Source organism: Diadema antillarum, unplaced genomic scaffold (assembly GCF_040938485.1).
Source record: "Diadema antillarum isolate AM-2024a unplaced genomic scaffold, OU_Dant_1.0 seq00001019_RagTag, whole genome shotgun sequence".
In the NCBI taxonomy this organism is placed as follows: domain Eukaryota; kingdom Metazoa; phylum Echinodermata; class Echinoidea; order Diadematoida; family Diadematidae; genus Diadema; species Diadema antillarum.
Window position 1 is genome coordinate 61,435 of NW_027271854.1, and position 16,781 is coordinate 78,215.

The 16,781-nt window shown below is 38.9% G+C and overlaps 1 protein-coding gene across 1 annotated transcript; it reads left to right on the top strand.

The window, feature by feature from the left end:
• The first annotated feature begins 447 nt into the window (after positions 1-447).
• LOC139742768 (lactadherin-like) lies at positions 448-16,244 on the top strand. Its single transcript, XM_071653287.1, has 9 exons — positions 448-454; positions 1,117-1,302; positions 2,583-2,687; positions 3,037-3,366; positions 6,223-6,548; positions 7,585-7,741; positions 9,234-9,448; positions 14,910-15,059; positions 16,101-16,244. Exons 1-9 carry the CDS (start codon positions 448-450, stop codon positions 16,242-16,244), a joined length of 1,620 nt encoding a protein of 539 aa, XP_071509388.1.
• The last annotated feature ends 537 nt before the right edge of the window (positions 16,245-16,781 follow it).

Sequence of the window (16,781 nt, forward strand, 5' to 3'; positions counted from 1 at the left end):
ATTCATTTAAGAGTACATTTTATATCAATCGTTGTGTGAAAATTATTTGCTTCAGAACCTGCTTCCAGGTTAGCATGCCTGTACAGTGACGGGGCGATCATTAACATTAAACTGCACATTACTTGAATATGAGACCATTCCGAAGCAAATAATGTTAACACAACAATAGATATATGATGTGTACTCTTAAGTGAATCCCACAAGGATTGGAACAATCATCCCCCAGCATTCCCACTGAGTCCCACTGATCAGTTACTAGCCATCCCCTTTCAAGTATGCCGTTGGCTAAACTTTTTTGACATGTTTGAGTTAGTTATTTTTGTTAGAACAATGAAATAAGAATTCATTTCATAACCAATTTTGACAAGGAAAAATGTATTTAATGAATAACAAGTTTCTTTCTTATCAACAACTGTTTTGTTAGCACACTTATAAGATTTAAAGGGGATGACTAGTAAGTGATCAGTGGGAATCAGTGGGAATGCTGGGGATGGTTGTTCCAATCCTTGTGGAATTTAAGAGTACATTACATATCTACTGTTGTGTGAAAATTATTTGCTTCAGAATGGTCTCATATTCAAGTAATGTGCAGTTCAATGTTTCCAGGTTAGCATGCCTGTACAGTGTCGGGGCGATAGTTAATGGCCCGTTAACGATCACCCCGTCACTGTACAGGCATGCTAACCTGGAAACATTAAACTGCACATGACTTGAATATGAGACCATTCTGAAGCAAATAATTTTCACACAACAGTAGATATGTAATGTACTCTTAAATGAATTCCACAAGGATTGGAACAATCATCCCCAGCATTCCCACTGATTCCCACTGATCAGCTACTAGCCATCCCCTTTAATAATTGTTTTCTTCATTGCACCTCCCCCCCCCCCCCCCAGGTGTTAGTTGTCACATCCGATGTCTTTCTATTATTCCAATTACGCTAGGCTAACATTTTCTTTTTAGCTAATTTTCAATCGGTCACTGTAGTGCGGTATTTCTTATAGAAACTTTTACGATAATAAGTAGGGATTTTTTGTATAGACTGTTTATGTTACATTTCTTGCTTATTAAGTAATCGATCACCAATTTATTTTCAATCAATTTCCTTTCCACAGCATCACAAGATTCCGAATTTTGCCCCCACCTCACCAAAGCCCCGTGCCCTTCTGTGCTGTCAGATGATGGTACCGTTATTCAGTACATACCTAAGCCCATAAAGGCAAACGCATACACTCTACCACAACTGCCGCCTGAAATGAATATCCCAAAAGACGTGAAAAGATACGTCTGCACAAAACCAGGTAGGTTCATACATCTAAATTTAAACATACGTAAGAGTCTCTATTGATTGGTGTGGTACAATACCAGTCCTCATTGACGAACTGTGCATTTGTGCATTTGCACATTATCCTTACCCATAGCTTTAATATATCATCAATATGAAGCCGTAATCGGTAATCACCCTCCTGTTGATAATATTGATATATCCCAGAAGTTTTTTTTTTTATATTTTCCTTATATTCCTTGAATTGGATTATAAGGAAAAGTTAGTAATTGATATAATTTCATGAGAATTAAAATTTGAATACACAACAAACCTAAGATAAACTTACAACGTATTAAAGCTTCCTGTATATGCGCTGCTTATCCGAGTCTGAAAAATCCTAGGTGTTTTCTCTTTTCTTTTCTTTTTTGCGTCAAACAACTTTGTGATATCACGACAAGCTGGTTGAAATGAACACAGGAACAGCAGAGACTAGTATAAGTTATCACTATTGTTTTAATGAAGAGGAGTATTTACTTTGGCTTACTTTGCATTTTTCTTTGCTTCTCTGATTAACTGTTGTTGATAAAGTTTCAGGGAAGGAAATGCAAGACAATTAAGTAAAGAAACTTGAAGTTTAATTTACCATGTAACTCAAAGGCATACTATGTTTACATATTTATTCCATGTATTCTTTTAGGAAAGCTATGGAAATAATGTTACTCTCCCGATATCAGTAATTTCGTTGTCATTGTTGAATAGTATAAAATACCCGAAATTCCTTCATATAAATATCGCCGCATTTCATCTACTATGTAATCATGTAACCAACCATGAACTGTAAATGTTCACCTGTACCTCGGTGATAAACATTTTGTCATGCCTTTATAGGCCTACTGATCAGTGATCCAGGTGAAATGATTTTGTGTAAGCCTTTAGTGAAAGCAGACAGACCTCTCCTTTTCCCTTTCTCCTTTCTACTATCCTATCTCTACGCAAGTCACTCTCCTTCCCATTTTTTCTATGTGTATTATGTACGAGGGCTGCACGTAAATCAAGCCATGAACGCTAAACTGTAGCCCTAATGTATTGTTCATTGTACGGTTGTATTGCTGATACGTTTTTGCTGTTCATTGTGTAAAGGCAAAGAAGAAAAAAAAAATATTTTGTGAACAACTGATGTTTATGTATGGCTCCAACAATGTATGAATATATACATTTACATGTATGTCCATGTACAATGATAATACAGGAATCAGTAAATCAAATCAAATCAAATTTATCTACCATACTCTCTCGCATCTCTCATTGAAACAGCCTGTCTGTCTGACCCGTGTCTTCACCAGTCCCAGTGTACTGAGACGGATGAGGGTTTCAACTGCACGTGTCGCGATGGTGTGCGAGGTCCACGATGTGAAATAGGTGGGAAACAGAATTTCTGAAGAATACTTGATGTCTTCTCTTTATGATGTGTTCTTCATGTTCTTGTCGCCTTTTCGATCTCAAAGGATTATTCGATGAGGTAGATTCTATCATCCTGATAGACTAATTTCACCAATATGTTTTTCTTTTCTAATTAAACTCAAGTTCGATTGAAAAGAGATGGGTACGTATTCTACGCTCCATTAGTTTAACTGCAATCATGTATTCCTTTCCATTCGTATAACCTGATAGATACACGGGTGGAGATGTTGCTTTTGTTTAAATGTCTGTGTAGAGATTATATTTTCATTTGAAGGATTTTCTTGGGTTTCATGCTCGTTTCTCTCAGCTACTTTCGTCGAAACTGTCAGAATCATTGGAGGAAAGAGTGCTGAGGGGAGAATGGTCCTAGCCCCCCGCTACAACCCAGACAAATTTAGATTTATACACCAAAATGGGTGGACGGCAAATGCATCTCGTCTGGTCTGCCAGTACCTCGGATTTCAGGGAGCTTACGCAACAGTCAATGGGAACCTCTACGGCGAATCGTCACAGGATGCGTACGCCAAAGTGGGTGTGGTCAATTGCCCAACGAACGCCACAAATATCACTGACTGCTGGATTGGCGAAGAGACGAACTATGACGTAGACGCTACCGTCGGTATCATGTGTTGTTCAGGTGAGACGTTTCGGGGTCATCCCACGAGACCGACACCCACGAGTCATACGGTCCACGAGACCGACATCAAAAATAGGTCCATGAGTCATACAGCCCATGAGTTATACGGCTCACGAGTCATACAGCCCATGAGTTCGACACTAGGCACAAAAGGCTCACGAGACCGACACTAAACAAAGAAAGCCCATGAGACCGACACTACACAATTAAGGCTCTCGAGACGACAGTACGCAAAAGAGGCTCACGAGACGGACACTAGGCAAACAAAGCCCAAGAGACCGACACTAGGCAAAGAAGGCTCACGAGACCGACACTAGGCAAAGAAAGCCCACGAGACCGATATTAGGCAAAGAAGGCTCACGAGACCGACAGGATGAACAGCGCCATCTACATGTCAATTACAAATAATCTCAATTATGTACCTGTACAGGGTGTTTCATTAAGGGGAAAATTACATACTGGCGGGTGCAATTTCGTAACCTTTTCGAGCGAGAGATTTTACTAACTAATAACAGCACCATCTACATATCAACGACATTAAGTATGTATTCCTACACGTGTGGCTTTTAGGGGGCAGTTCTGTCACGCTACGGGGAGCGACATTGTTACCACTTTTTCTTTTTTAATAGAAGTGTCCTCTTCATAGGACTCCCCCCCCCCCCCCCACCAAAAAAAAAAAAGAATGAAAAAGTGATAGAGAACAAGAACGATGAATGGTTTACGTTTAGATGAAATCATGCTATATCAAAATAGGCTTTCCTAATTTCTACTTAGGAAGGGGACAGGATCTAAGGTGTTTTTTTTTTCGTCCTTTTCTTTCTCGCTTCACAAGTTAAGTAGGCCTTATTAGATATCCTTTCTGCCTGCTTTTACCCGCCTGCTTAGAGTTCCATTTGTAATTTTCTCTTTAACTTTAATGTATGAAATTCAACGTATGAAAACTGTTTTTATCGCAGCGATTCACCTCGATTTCAGTAGCTTGTGTTTGTAAATCATTCTTCTCAAAACAGTACATTCTTCAAGAAATAGATAAGTTACTTTCATGGATGCATTTTATTTTTCCGAATTCTTAACGCTGCCTTAATTGACGATTACATTATTTTCTGTATTTTTTTTTATTATTTCAACACCTTTGCAGATGACTAGCCCCCCCCCCTATCATGTAAAGCAGATGTGCACTACAACATTTACCGTTTTGTGAATAATTTTCTTGTAGTGAACTTCATTTCATAACTGGGTATTTCTCTAGTTGGTTGATCTGAATGTCTACATCATTTCATTATTTTTTTTTTCTGAGTAGGTATACGGGTATGGGCTTTGCAGATAGGGAAACGAAAGTGTTTTAGCATTTTCGAAAGTAATTTTGAAACATCTCATGCACTTTTGCTGAATTTTGTTTATTTCTTTCACAAACACTCACATACGCAAACACAATTAAAGATCTTGAACCGTTCAAGGGGTGAGGGAGGGCAATTGACTGGGTAATACACTAGCAACTCTCCTTATCCCTTATACCTTCTTTATGCCATTATCTGGATACCCTATACAAATGATTGGTCTATAGGTGGCGCTGTTCATCCTGTCGGTCTTGTGGGCCTTCTTTGCCTAGTGTCGGTCTCGTGAGCCTCTTTTGCCTAGGGTCGGTCTCGTGAACCTTTTTTGCCTAGTGTCGGTCTCGTGAGCCTTTTAAGTGTAGTGTCGGTCTCGTGGGCTTTCTTTGCTTTATTAGTGTCGGTCTCGTAAGCCTTTTGTGTGTAATGTCGAACTCATGGGCTGTATAACTCGTGGGCTTATTTTACTTGATGTCGAACTCACGGGCTTAATTTACTCAGTGTCGAACTGGTGGGCTGTATAACTGGTGGGCTGTATGACTTGTGAGCTGTATGACTCGTGGGCTGTATGACTTGTGAGCTGTATAACTTGTGGGCTGTATGACTCGTGGGTGTCGGTCTCGTGACGTGCACCCGACGTTTCACCACATGGAGTATAGCCTAGCATCTGTGTGCCTGTCGGTTTGTTTGTTTGTTCTCAGTTTCCATCTGACAAGGTGGCTGATCGCCAACATTCAGTACTAGCAGCTGGTCTCCCATAGGGTCCAGTTGTAGCCTATATACTCTGGGCGGAGCACTTCACCGTATTCATTGTACGTAGGCCTACATGTAAAGGTGCATGACCTTTGTGTATAGTTACGAAAAAAGACTATATAGTATACATAAAAACTACATGACCGTACCCTCACATGTCCACACAGACATACACACCACCCATATACATACATAAAAAACTTACATAAGTATATATGTATACATAATATACGTAGATGTTTTATGCTATATACTAACCATATCTACCGATCTATCATAGATATAAGATATTAACTAATAGAATAAATTGTCTCCCATGGGGTCCAGTTGTATGTACTCGGACCCCATGCGAGACAAGCTTAGTAGAGATGAATGTGGACGACTAGCAGTATGACTAGCCATCTTGTCAGATTGTATTTTTCATTATATACTTTGTATATATATTTCATAATTCCCCTAATCTGATTTATCACGGGACCTACAGTTGTACAAGCTTGCTTCAACGGAGGCTCCATCATTTCTCGCATTATGACCATAGCCCCACTGTAATGTATACAGACTTATAACGAGGCAAACTATTGTACAATTGGTTTCATGTAATTTATGTTTTGTACAGTTTTTTTATTGTGCTACTATTTCTTTTCTGTGCTATTTGTGAGAAACAAGAAAATAAATTGAAATTGAGAATATGCATATTTAAGTCCTACATATGATGAAGTGGAATAACGGTACGTAATGTTACAATTTGATCCTCTAATAATTATTCCCTCAGTGAGTCCCAGCATGTCTCCTGGGAGTCCTCTTGGTCTGGAAAGTGGCGCCATTCCTGACTCCAGCATCACCGCTTCATCCTACTTCAATAGCAATGTTTATCCCCGATTCGCTCGTCTCAACGGACCTCACGAGTGGTGTTCCAGAAAGTCAAACACAGATCAGTGGCTGCGGGTTCAGTTCGAATCAAACTACCTGGTATCAGGTATCGTCACGCAGGGACGAGGGACAGCTTATGATCGCTATGTGACGTCATATAAAATATCGTCCAGCATAGACAACATGGTTTGGACAGAATACATGGATCCTTTCACAGGCAGCGACAAGGTGAGTCTGATGTCTCTGAAACCAAAAGCGTACATAGACAGTATACATAATCAGAGGATTAACGTACAGCGATCAAAGGCATAATTCATGAGGAGAAAATTATTTTAGATTTTTTTTAAAAAGTTAATGAGGATGGATGAATTCTAATGGCCAAATCGAGGTTTATGTCGCCACTCACTCGCGCGAAGTCCTCATAATGCACTGTGTGCACTTGTAGGAGGTGGGAAGTTGTCACCAGCCGTGACGAAATGAACAGCGATGAAAAGAGTATGAAATATGTGGTGACAAAAGCCACAATAATGCTATTTCCTTGATATCCCATTTGGATTTTGACCTCCTTTACTCTCATTGAAAATTATCTTAGCTACATCCTGAACAGTGGAGACATAGTCAAAACCTTCAACGACTCATGTACATAATAGACCTGCATGTTGACGTGAGCATGGATGATGAAATTACTTCAGACTGTAATGGCGATTTTTCACATACAACAGGACCCACGTTAATTCGAGCGGTCTTTTCGCTGTGATTATCGAATTACCCTACACCGCTAGACAGTTCTTTCTGTTTCCACTTTAAGAAGGTCAATTGCGAAACGAAATTTTCGAAATGCTTCTCAGGCACTATTCATTATATCATTTGTCAAACTTCCTTGTTTTCACTTCCCCATTGAAACATTGTCAATGTTCCAGTAGCGTAATAAAAACGAAAAATGGTCAAATCTGTCTTAGAGCACCAAATTCGGCACACATGTAACTGACATATTATTCTAAGCAGATTTGTATAGTGAGCACTTTAGAAATCTGACATCTTCTTTTGTTGCCATGGTAACGATTGGGGGGCGGGATCATGTATTTTTCAATTATGCCATACTAAAATGGAAGGGATGTCACTTAATTCATAGATTTGGTATTCATGATTCTGAAAGTATCGATTATTTACGTTCGTGTGAACAGGCATTTTTGTGATAGTTTGAACATTGGGTTTTGGTTTTGTTTTTTTAAACAATCGTCTGCATAATATTCTTCCCTCAAAGGTTTTCCCGGCTAATTATGATATGACGAGTGAGGTAAGGCACTACTTCAGGAGAGCCATAACAGCAAGTTCCATTCGACTCCATCCAAATACCTACTATGTTCACATATGTCTCAGACTGGAGCTGATCGGGTATGGGCCTTTGCAAGATACTATCGGTAAATATACTTGCTTTTAAGACATGTAAACCTACTATCGGGCCACAAATATCACTAAGTTTCTATTTTTAATGGTCCGAAAACAAAGAACAACGATACGTGACCAAACAAACTCTACTATTGGGTAGAGAAATTTTAGCCGTGAGAAAAGGAAATCAGTCTGACTAAATTCGGCCGTAAAATAACCCTAGCAAAAATACGTGCAGTCATTAAACACTGAGCATATTCGAAATGACACAAATACACAAAATCGAGGTACACATTAACAAATTCCGCGTCAACCCGTCAGGCCACCAAACCGTATAATTTCTTAAAATGTGCCCTAACTATATTTATGTTATCCTGGAATGCCGGGTCCCCGCTAATATCGAGCCTTGACCATATGTTTTGTGTATATATTCTGAATATATCGTATGATATTAGACAGTGTAAGAAAGGCCAATTGAAAAATTAATCAAACCAAAGACTAACGACATTCCATCAAACCAGTACCAAACACGCAATTGTAATTTGTAAATATGTGAGACTCTGTAATGTAATAATTATGTATCATGGATAGATATAAAGATTTTTTAAATAATTATTGACGCTTTAAATCTTCATTATCTAAAAAAAAATGACAATTCAAACACTTAAAAATGAAATATGTAGACTGAGGAAATGTACGATTATCAAATAGATTGTTGTCTGATAGTACAGTATTGTCAATCATCAAAAATTGTTGTACATATCTTATAATGGATATAATAATATCATAGTAACTCGTTCACTGATATAATATTTGAAGTGTGCCATTACTTGTCATGTGTCCAGAATAGGATCATGGACCTGGTATACAACTTGTATTTCTTGTGACACGTTCTTTTTGGGGTGTTTATTTTTGTTTGGGGGTTGTTGTTGTTGTTGTTGTTGTTTTTACGGACAAAGACATGTACATATACTGTGTATATTGATTGTGACAGCACCGCATCATTGAGTTTCACAGTCTGTGTGTATGATTTGTGTTTTGCATGTAGGCCAACAGGGAAACCAGCCCAGTTAATGAACGCAGAAGGCACGGACACACATATTCACATACACACACTGACATACTTATCTCCATTTTTGACACGACTGTATTGCAAATATGGGAGGTATACACACACACGCACACATCATACACAATATCTGAACTTGCAAATCAATTTCTCTAATTGCCTTGTGAAGACAGAATCGATTTGAAATACAGCACTGTATTTGTACGGCATTTTATATACTCTGGAGCAAACGTTAGCTAACGCGCATCGATATTATATGGCATGCAGGTGTGTTTTGAAAAGTGAGTCTCTGTGTGTCACTTTGTCTGTGGTATCAAAGTATGTGTACGCATTTTAATATGAAAGCGAATGTTCGATTGTGTATAAGCCACTCGCTAACTTGAGATAGTGCCAGCATTAGAACCATGTTGTTTTATTGGACACTATAGTCTTGTCACAATGGTTTCTAATTCTAGCCGACATCGATCACCACAGCGAGCTCTGTCCACTCGATCGGGGACTCCCTCTTGGTGTCGGCGATGGTCGGATTCCCGATTCTAGCATGTCGTCTTCGTCCACGCTTGATCACCTTCATTTGGCGCAGTATGGCAGACTAGACAAACAACCTAATTCGCACCCTAAGATGGCATCGTGGATACCAAGTGAAGATGATCAAGACAGGTGGTTGAAAGTAAGCATTAATTGGTTAAGCAGTGCCTTATCTGGTAGCGCAGTGGCAACACTGAAGAGGCTACCCTATTGGTATATAAGACCTGATTCCCAACACATAAAGTTTGTAGAACGTTTCCTAAACGTTTTGTTTGTTTGTTTGTTTGTTTGTTTGTTTGTTTGTTTGTTTGTTTGTTTGGGGGTTTGGGGGTTTTTTAGGTTCCGTACGTCTTCGTATAAAATGGACGTTTTTAAAAACGTAAATATATACAACGTCAATGTTGGGACTTAGCATTTACCGCAAAGCAAAGGTTTTTTGGAAAACATTTTAAAAATGTCAATGGACGTTACAAAACGTTTTGATTAGGTCTGCTACGTCGACTTCGTCTTTAATGAATGTTTGAAAAACGTTTTTCTTTGGTCCACTACGTGTTCGTCATTGGTTTCTTTATCATGAATATTCATGCCTATTTATGAATATTCAAATATAAAGAAAAAATAAAATTTGAAAACTAGTGGAAACAAAAAAAAAGACATTGAAATCTAAAGATTAATGGTGGGTTCAAAGTTTCTGTGTTATAAATAAACTTACCTACGTTATTGTTCAGTTATTCACAATTTCAGATTGTGTTATGAAGAGGCATTTTCATAATTAAGAGGCCTAATCAAGGTGTGTGTGATTTAATTTTAGTAACCATGTTTTCATGCAATACAAAATTTTGCTGGTATATAAAAGAATGTGATACAGATTCATCAATTGGAAATAGGATGTAGTGTAGGTATAGGTGGTAGGACATTAGGAGCAGGTTAGGATAGGATTCCATAGGATTGGGATTAAGTATAACATCAAAACCAGATTGTGCTTGTATAATCTCATAACAATATATATATATATATATAATATATATATATATTTTTTTTTTTTTTTTTTTTTTTTTTTAAATACCCGATATGACGGATATGGAAGGTTCTCTAAACGTTCTGGAACGTGTCATAAGACGTTTTTTGAATTTTTAAGACGGTTTTCAAAGGTTTTCTGGACGTCCGCAGAACGTCAACAGAACGTTTTGAATATTCTCAAAAGGTTTTACTGACGTCTGTAGCGTCCAAAAGGTTTTCTGCAGGTCCTTAAAAATTCCGAAAGGTTTTTTTATTGGTTTTTTTTAACGTTTAAACAAATGTTTTTGAAACGTTTTAAATACGTCGAAAACCTTCCACAAAAAGACGTTCTGAAAACGTTTTGACAAAACGTCCAAATAACGAACTTGGAACGTTTCAAGAACGTTCAGAAAACGTCCAAATGTTAGCTGGGTTGGAAGAAACATTTATTTACGGTAGGGCCTAATTATGACATATATTTTGTGCCATTGCCCGTCAAAAAAAAAATTTGCTCGTAGCAACATAATTTGAAAACTAAGCCGTTTTCGGCCTCTCGTCCCACGGCGTGTATCATAGCCTTTTGCAAAGGCAGTTCGCAATGGACTCGCATAAAATGAGCAGTAGACTCGCACGCACACACCGACTCGACGTACTCTCGCAGCTCGCCGGTCGCGTGCTGTGTATGCGAGTCCATGTGTGTGTGTGTGTGTGTGTGTGTGTGCTGAAATTGATAGCAAGCTGCCTTTGCAAAAAGCTAGTCCCGTATAAAACGTCCCCCGGTGCGAAGGATACTATAGGTTTTCCCATTCATTTCCAAACTTTTTTCATTCAATTTCACAAATTTTTACTTCAATTTCGTCGCAGGATGTCGGGATTAGGCCAATCTGACTTTCAAATTCGTCTTTTGTCGTTCATTTTCAAATAAAGTCCATTCAATTTAGTAATTTGGCATACATTTTCGACATTTACAGTTCAAATTCGTCAGTCTCACTCGCAGCACTCATAACAGCAGGATCGATTTCGTCTTTTGTCAATCATTTTCGTTAAATTTTCATTCATATTCGTCTCATATCTCTATCCGGTGTGATTTTCCAGTCATTCATGTATTTTTTTTCTGTAACCGTTCACATTTTACATTCAGGAGTTAACATACATACAAGTGCCCCCCCCCCCCCCCCCCACACACACATACAGAACCACAGATACAGACACACACACAAGCAATCCGGGTACACACTGATACAAACAGACGTACTGTCTCGCAAACGAAAACACTGACAAACGATTTCTAGGCAAACATGATTTAAAGACAAAATTTAAGTGTAGAATTGTCGCCTATTTACTGTCAAAGAACGGATAACATAATTATGTTTGCTGCTTTCCAGGGTACAAAATTTTAAGTTTGCTTCATGGATTATGATGCGAAAACCTGAACATGACGAGTTAAAGTTCAATATGTGACACAGAAATACTGTCCTGGGATATGACTTTCGACTGTCGTTTATCCATCAATAAATTTTGGTTGGCACTCATGTTTTCATGTGTATTTTCTAAGACAATGGTTAGAGAATAATGTATAACGATACAAATTACGAGAGAAAGTAAAAATATCTCGGCTTAAAGTTGGTTCGCCATCAAAATAAAGAATCGACAACATCTGACTAATTTGAATGAAAAATTCATGAAATTGTGTGAACAAAGACGAATTTGATTTTCACATACGATCCGTCAGCGGGAGGGACGAATTTGAATGACAATCGACGATTCTGAATGCTTTGTCTTCGAAAATGTTTGACGAAAAACGAATTACAATGACAATTGACGAAATTGAAGTTAGGATTTGCGTTCCACGTGCTTCTCGGGACGAAATTTAATAATAAATCTTTGAAATTGAATGACAAAAGTGCGAAAATGGATGGGAAAACCTATATAAGCGTTTCGTAATGGCGCACGACCGTGCACTTTAAAGAGGTATTGCATTTTTCTTTCAAATTGTTTCAATTTTTGAAAGATAAACTCTCTAGATCTAGTAGGCCTATAAAACATTTCATCTTCCACTCTACATACGTAGTTATCAAGACATAACAGCAGTCTCAGAGTGAGCTTCTTCGCCGAAATTTGAAAACGGCTTACCATCTAATTTTATGCAGAGACGTCATCATGGCCGGCGGAACCGGGGGGGGGGGGGGGGGGGGGGGGTGGATACAAAGGAATACATAAAGTGTCATCGCTTTGGGGCCTCACCCCCCCCCCCTTTTTTTTTTTAGCCCGTACGTAAGTACTAAAAGAAATGGAGATCTTGAAAGTGTGAGAGCGTTTTAAGCATTTTTTTTTTTTTTTTTTGCTTGTCAACTAAAAACACCATGAAGTGGAAGGGGAGAGATTAGCTGAAGACCTTATTTTTGCTTTGCTTGTTAGCTTATGAAAGCCGGAAGTGACCCCCCCCCCCCTTTTTTTTCGACAATGCTCCGCCGGCCCTGGTCATAAAGATAGGAAACAGCACAGTTCTTGATGAAGAGTAGGCCTCATCATATCAAACTGGCATGTTGGTACCTTTCGAAGACTCTAATTTCCTAAACCTATTGTAGAAATCGGAACATATCACACTATAAAAATGCACTGATTTGCCAAACAATAATCCTTCCCGTAACATTTTTCATGTGCGATTTGGAATGGGTAGTGTACTTCGTATACACATTTAGCTCGGTCGATGCGTGCCAGCTGTGTTATTAGGGAGTTTTCGCAAGCACGACGCAGCCGGTATTTGAGCGCGCCGTGTGCAAAATTTGCTTCTGCGCATGATCAAATCCGAGAAACGTCCCGTCCTGGGGAAAACGAGTACGGTATTCGGCCAAAGTAGCGTTCGTTCCCGATGCAGCTGGTCAGGAGTGAACCAGCCACCCAGCCAGCCAATCAGCGATCTTGTCCCCACGCCTCCGTTCTAACAGGAAAGCAAAACTGTTTGTGGGACGGGAGTCCGCGTACGGGTACTGTCCACAGGTGATTGCTTCCGCGTATTCTCGGTCTTCCCGTCGTGTAGCGAAAACTCCCAATTTCCTAGTTATGACGTCTCTGCATATCATTATCATAAATTTGATCGGAAGCGGTTTTCCGATTTTGGCTAGGAAACCCTCTCTAAAACCGCTGTTTTTCATGTTATTTCTTGATGATTACGTATATAAAGTGAAAGACAACATGTTTTATACTAGATCTAGAGAGTTTATATTTCGAAAAATTGAAACAGTTTGAAATTTCAAGTAAATTTGCCATACCTCTTAAACGATCTCTTATTTTGGCACGATCACATATGCAATCTAACCAATCACAGCGCATATTATACCCTTACCTATTTACAATAATAGATGATATCTATGCAATATATATATATATATATATGTATACATATGCTCTTGCCTGGGTGTGTGTGATTATGTGCATAAACGTATACCAAATGCTCTCTTATTCATTCATTTATTCTTTATTTGCCCTGTTTCTAAGACGTCAATCTTCCAGATGTAATTTCAAAAAGATATACAAGAGCTCATAATATCATCCCTGACATAATAATATATGATTTATGGGGAAAACAGCACGTTAGTTTTCATGAGGAAAGGGGAATTCTGACGTGTGTTCTATGTGAATTTCCCCTGATCAGTCAGAAAGAAACATTTTGGAAAGATATTTTGAGAAATTACAGCATGTACAATGACGTCTCAATTATCATTTTCCAATTCTTTCCAATTACTTATAGACGTTATATAGTTTCATTCTAAAAGAAGTTCATTCTTCTGAGAGGATACACATACACAGGCAATGTCATTCTGTTTTTTTTTTTTGCAAGTTCCTCGGCGGTTCGATCAATCTACACAAATGAGATAACATCTGTCTCCTCTGAGTAATAAACGTACAATACCTAACAGCCATGATTAACTTCTTGCGTAGAATTGTCGACAACGACAACAATTTCATCAATTTGAACGATTACGCAGTATACTAGCTGCATGCTATAAAGATTAGAACTATAGCACTGACTGTCGGGCGGAAGCTCGGTGGTCTAGTAGGTAAGACGCCTGTCCAGTGATTAGGAGTTCGTAGGTCCGAATCCTCCTCGAGTATGTATGCCCATGATTTCCTTTGACATGAATACCAATAAAACATTGATTAATTCAATGTTAATTTACGCCGATGCAGGGCAATTTGTCATTTAGCCAATATCCTTTACCTATAGAGTCACGAATTACTTAACTTCCAAGCGTCTAGCCTTTTCATTTATTCATATGTACAGTAACAATATATCCAACCTAAACATTCATAATCATTCTCATTATGATTATAATAAGAAATGTCGCAATGTCCGTCAACAATCACATCATTCAAATGGGGGTAAAACTACTTTCATACAGGCTTTGAAATAATATTTCCTCAGTGAACAAATCTAAGATTGAAAAAAAAAACCAGTAATCCTTTCCATATCATGGTACGCTCTGGTAATGAGTAAGACGTAGCATGTTACACTTTTGGTCAATTTCAAATTATTCTCACATTATTGAACCTGTGTTGCATTTCTGTTGCGTTTGTATTTTTTGCAAACAATTGTATATTAGATTGACCTCGGTGAAGTGTTCATGGTCACAGGTGTTATAACTCAAGGCAGAACAAGCTTTGAACAGTGGGCGACATCCATTCACATCTCCACGTCCTTGAACGATATCGACTGGATTTTTGCAATCGACCCGCTGTCCAATGGACCCAAGGTAAGAATAATGTTCAGACTTGCACAATGATTGATGCCTTTTTATGACTTTTACTCCCATCATGCTCAAAATTACTTGAACGATGATCAACTATGATACTACGGCAGCTCTCAAACTACAGAACACCGGGAAAATGTATATATATAAGTATATATATATATATATATATGCTGTTTCTTCACTGAGAATGATATAGTATACAAATGATGCACAGGATAGAGCCACGAAGCAATCCTGTGCATCATTTGTTTTATAAAATGGGTCGAAAATTCGAAAACTAACAGCATTTTTCAGCGTTTTTCACGTACCTTTGTGGGTCAAGACGTCCGAAGATGTTCGTCCCAAACATTTACGCACGTCGCACTCGGAAATCCCGCACATACAGTATAAGTATAATGGGGGTTGGGTTTCCGGACACTTAAGTTCCCGCATGAAAACTTACTTATTTTACATAGAATATGCACCCTTTACCTTAAAGACTTGATATCGACTCCTTATAAAGGCCTACTAGACAACATACTCTGAAAACGGCGTGAGAATTAACCTGCTAAATCGTTGGATTTGCCCTTCAAAGTGACTCCATGTACGCGTCCGGTCCCACAACGCTTGGTCTACTGTACTGTACAAAGTGTACGTATAGTCGAGTATACGTACGCCACACATGTTATGCACAAGGGAAGAAAGCCCGGCCGGCCGGCCGGCAGCCCGAACTAGAAGTTGTTTACAGGATTGACATCGCGTATGCATGCAATTCAAAGGAGCCGCCGCGCGCACAGACGATCGGCAATAGGATTTAACACGCAGTGCAATGGGACTGAGTAACCAAAGCACATGTGACTAATTTCAGCGCTTCCTATTGGCTACATTCTTGAACCCATTTTATAATTGCCTTTACAACTGCAGTGAGAATAAATTTCGCATTGACTTTGTAAAATTTGGTTAACAACATTTTGTTTTCTTCGAAGCACACATGTCAAAACTTTCTCAATAATATCAGATGTTATTTTTTTTTCTCGTGTGTGTGTGACATTGATATCCCAGGTGTACCCAGCCAATTATGACAGAGATACTCACGTGACTTCGTTACTACCTAACCCATTGAGGGCGCGTTACGTCAGGATCCATCCAATCACGTTCATGAACCATGCATCGATGAGAGTCGAAGTTCTGGGGCGAGTTATCTGAGGGCTTCTTAATGATCCCTTACATTATTGTCCCCGCCGAACGAGTTCGAGCAGGGGACTATGAAACGAGCTCCGTACGTGTGTGTGTCTGTGTGTCTGTGTGTCTGTCTGTGTGTCTGTCTGTGCGTCCGTGTGTGATCAAAATCTTCAATTTACTACTTCTCTGTCATTTATCAGCCAATTTTGATTCTGTTTGCTTTATATGATAGCACTACATGGGAGCTTTGAAACTTCTACACAGAATTTCAGTTGTGACCTTTGACCTTGACCTTTGACCTATCTTGTACATTTTGCTACAAAATGCTACTCCTTCGCCATTTCTTACCCGATTTCGATTCCGTTTGCTTTATGTGATGGCACTAGGTGTCAGGTGAGGGCTTCAAAACTTCTACACAGAATTTTGACCTTTGACTTCTTTGACCTGTGACCTTAATTTTTGACCTATATTGTACATTTTGCTACAAAATGCTACTCCGCCATTTCTAACCCAATTTCGATTCCGTTTGCTTTATGTGATGGCACTAGGTGAGGGCTTCAA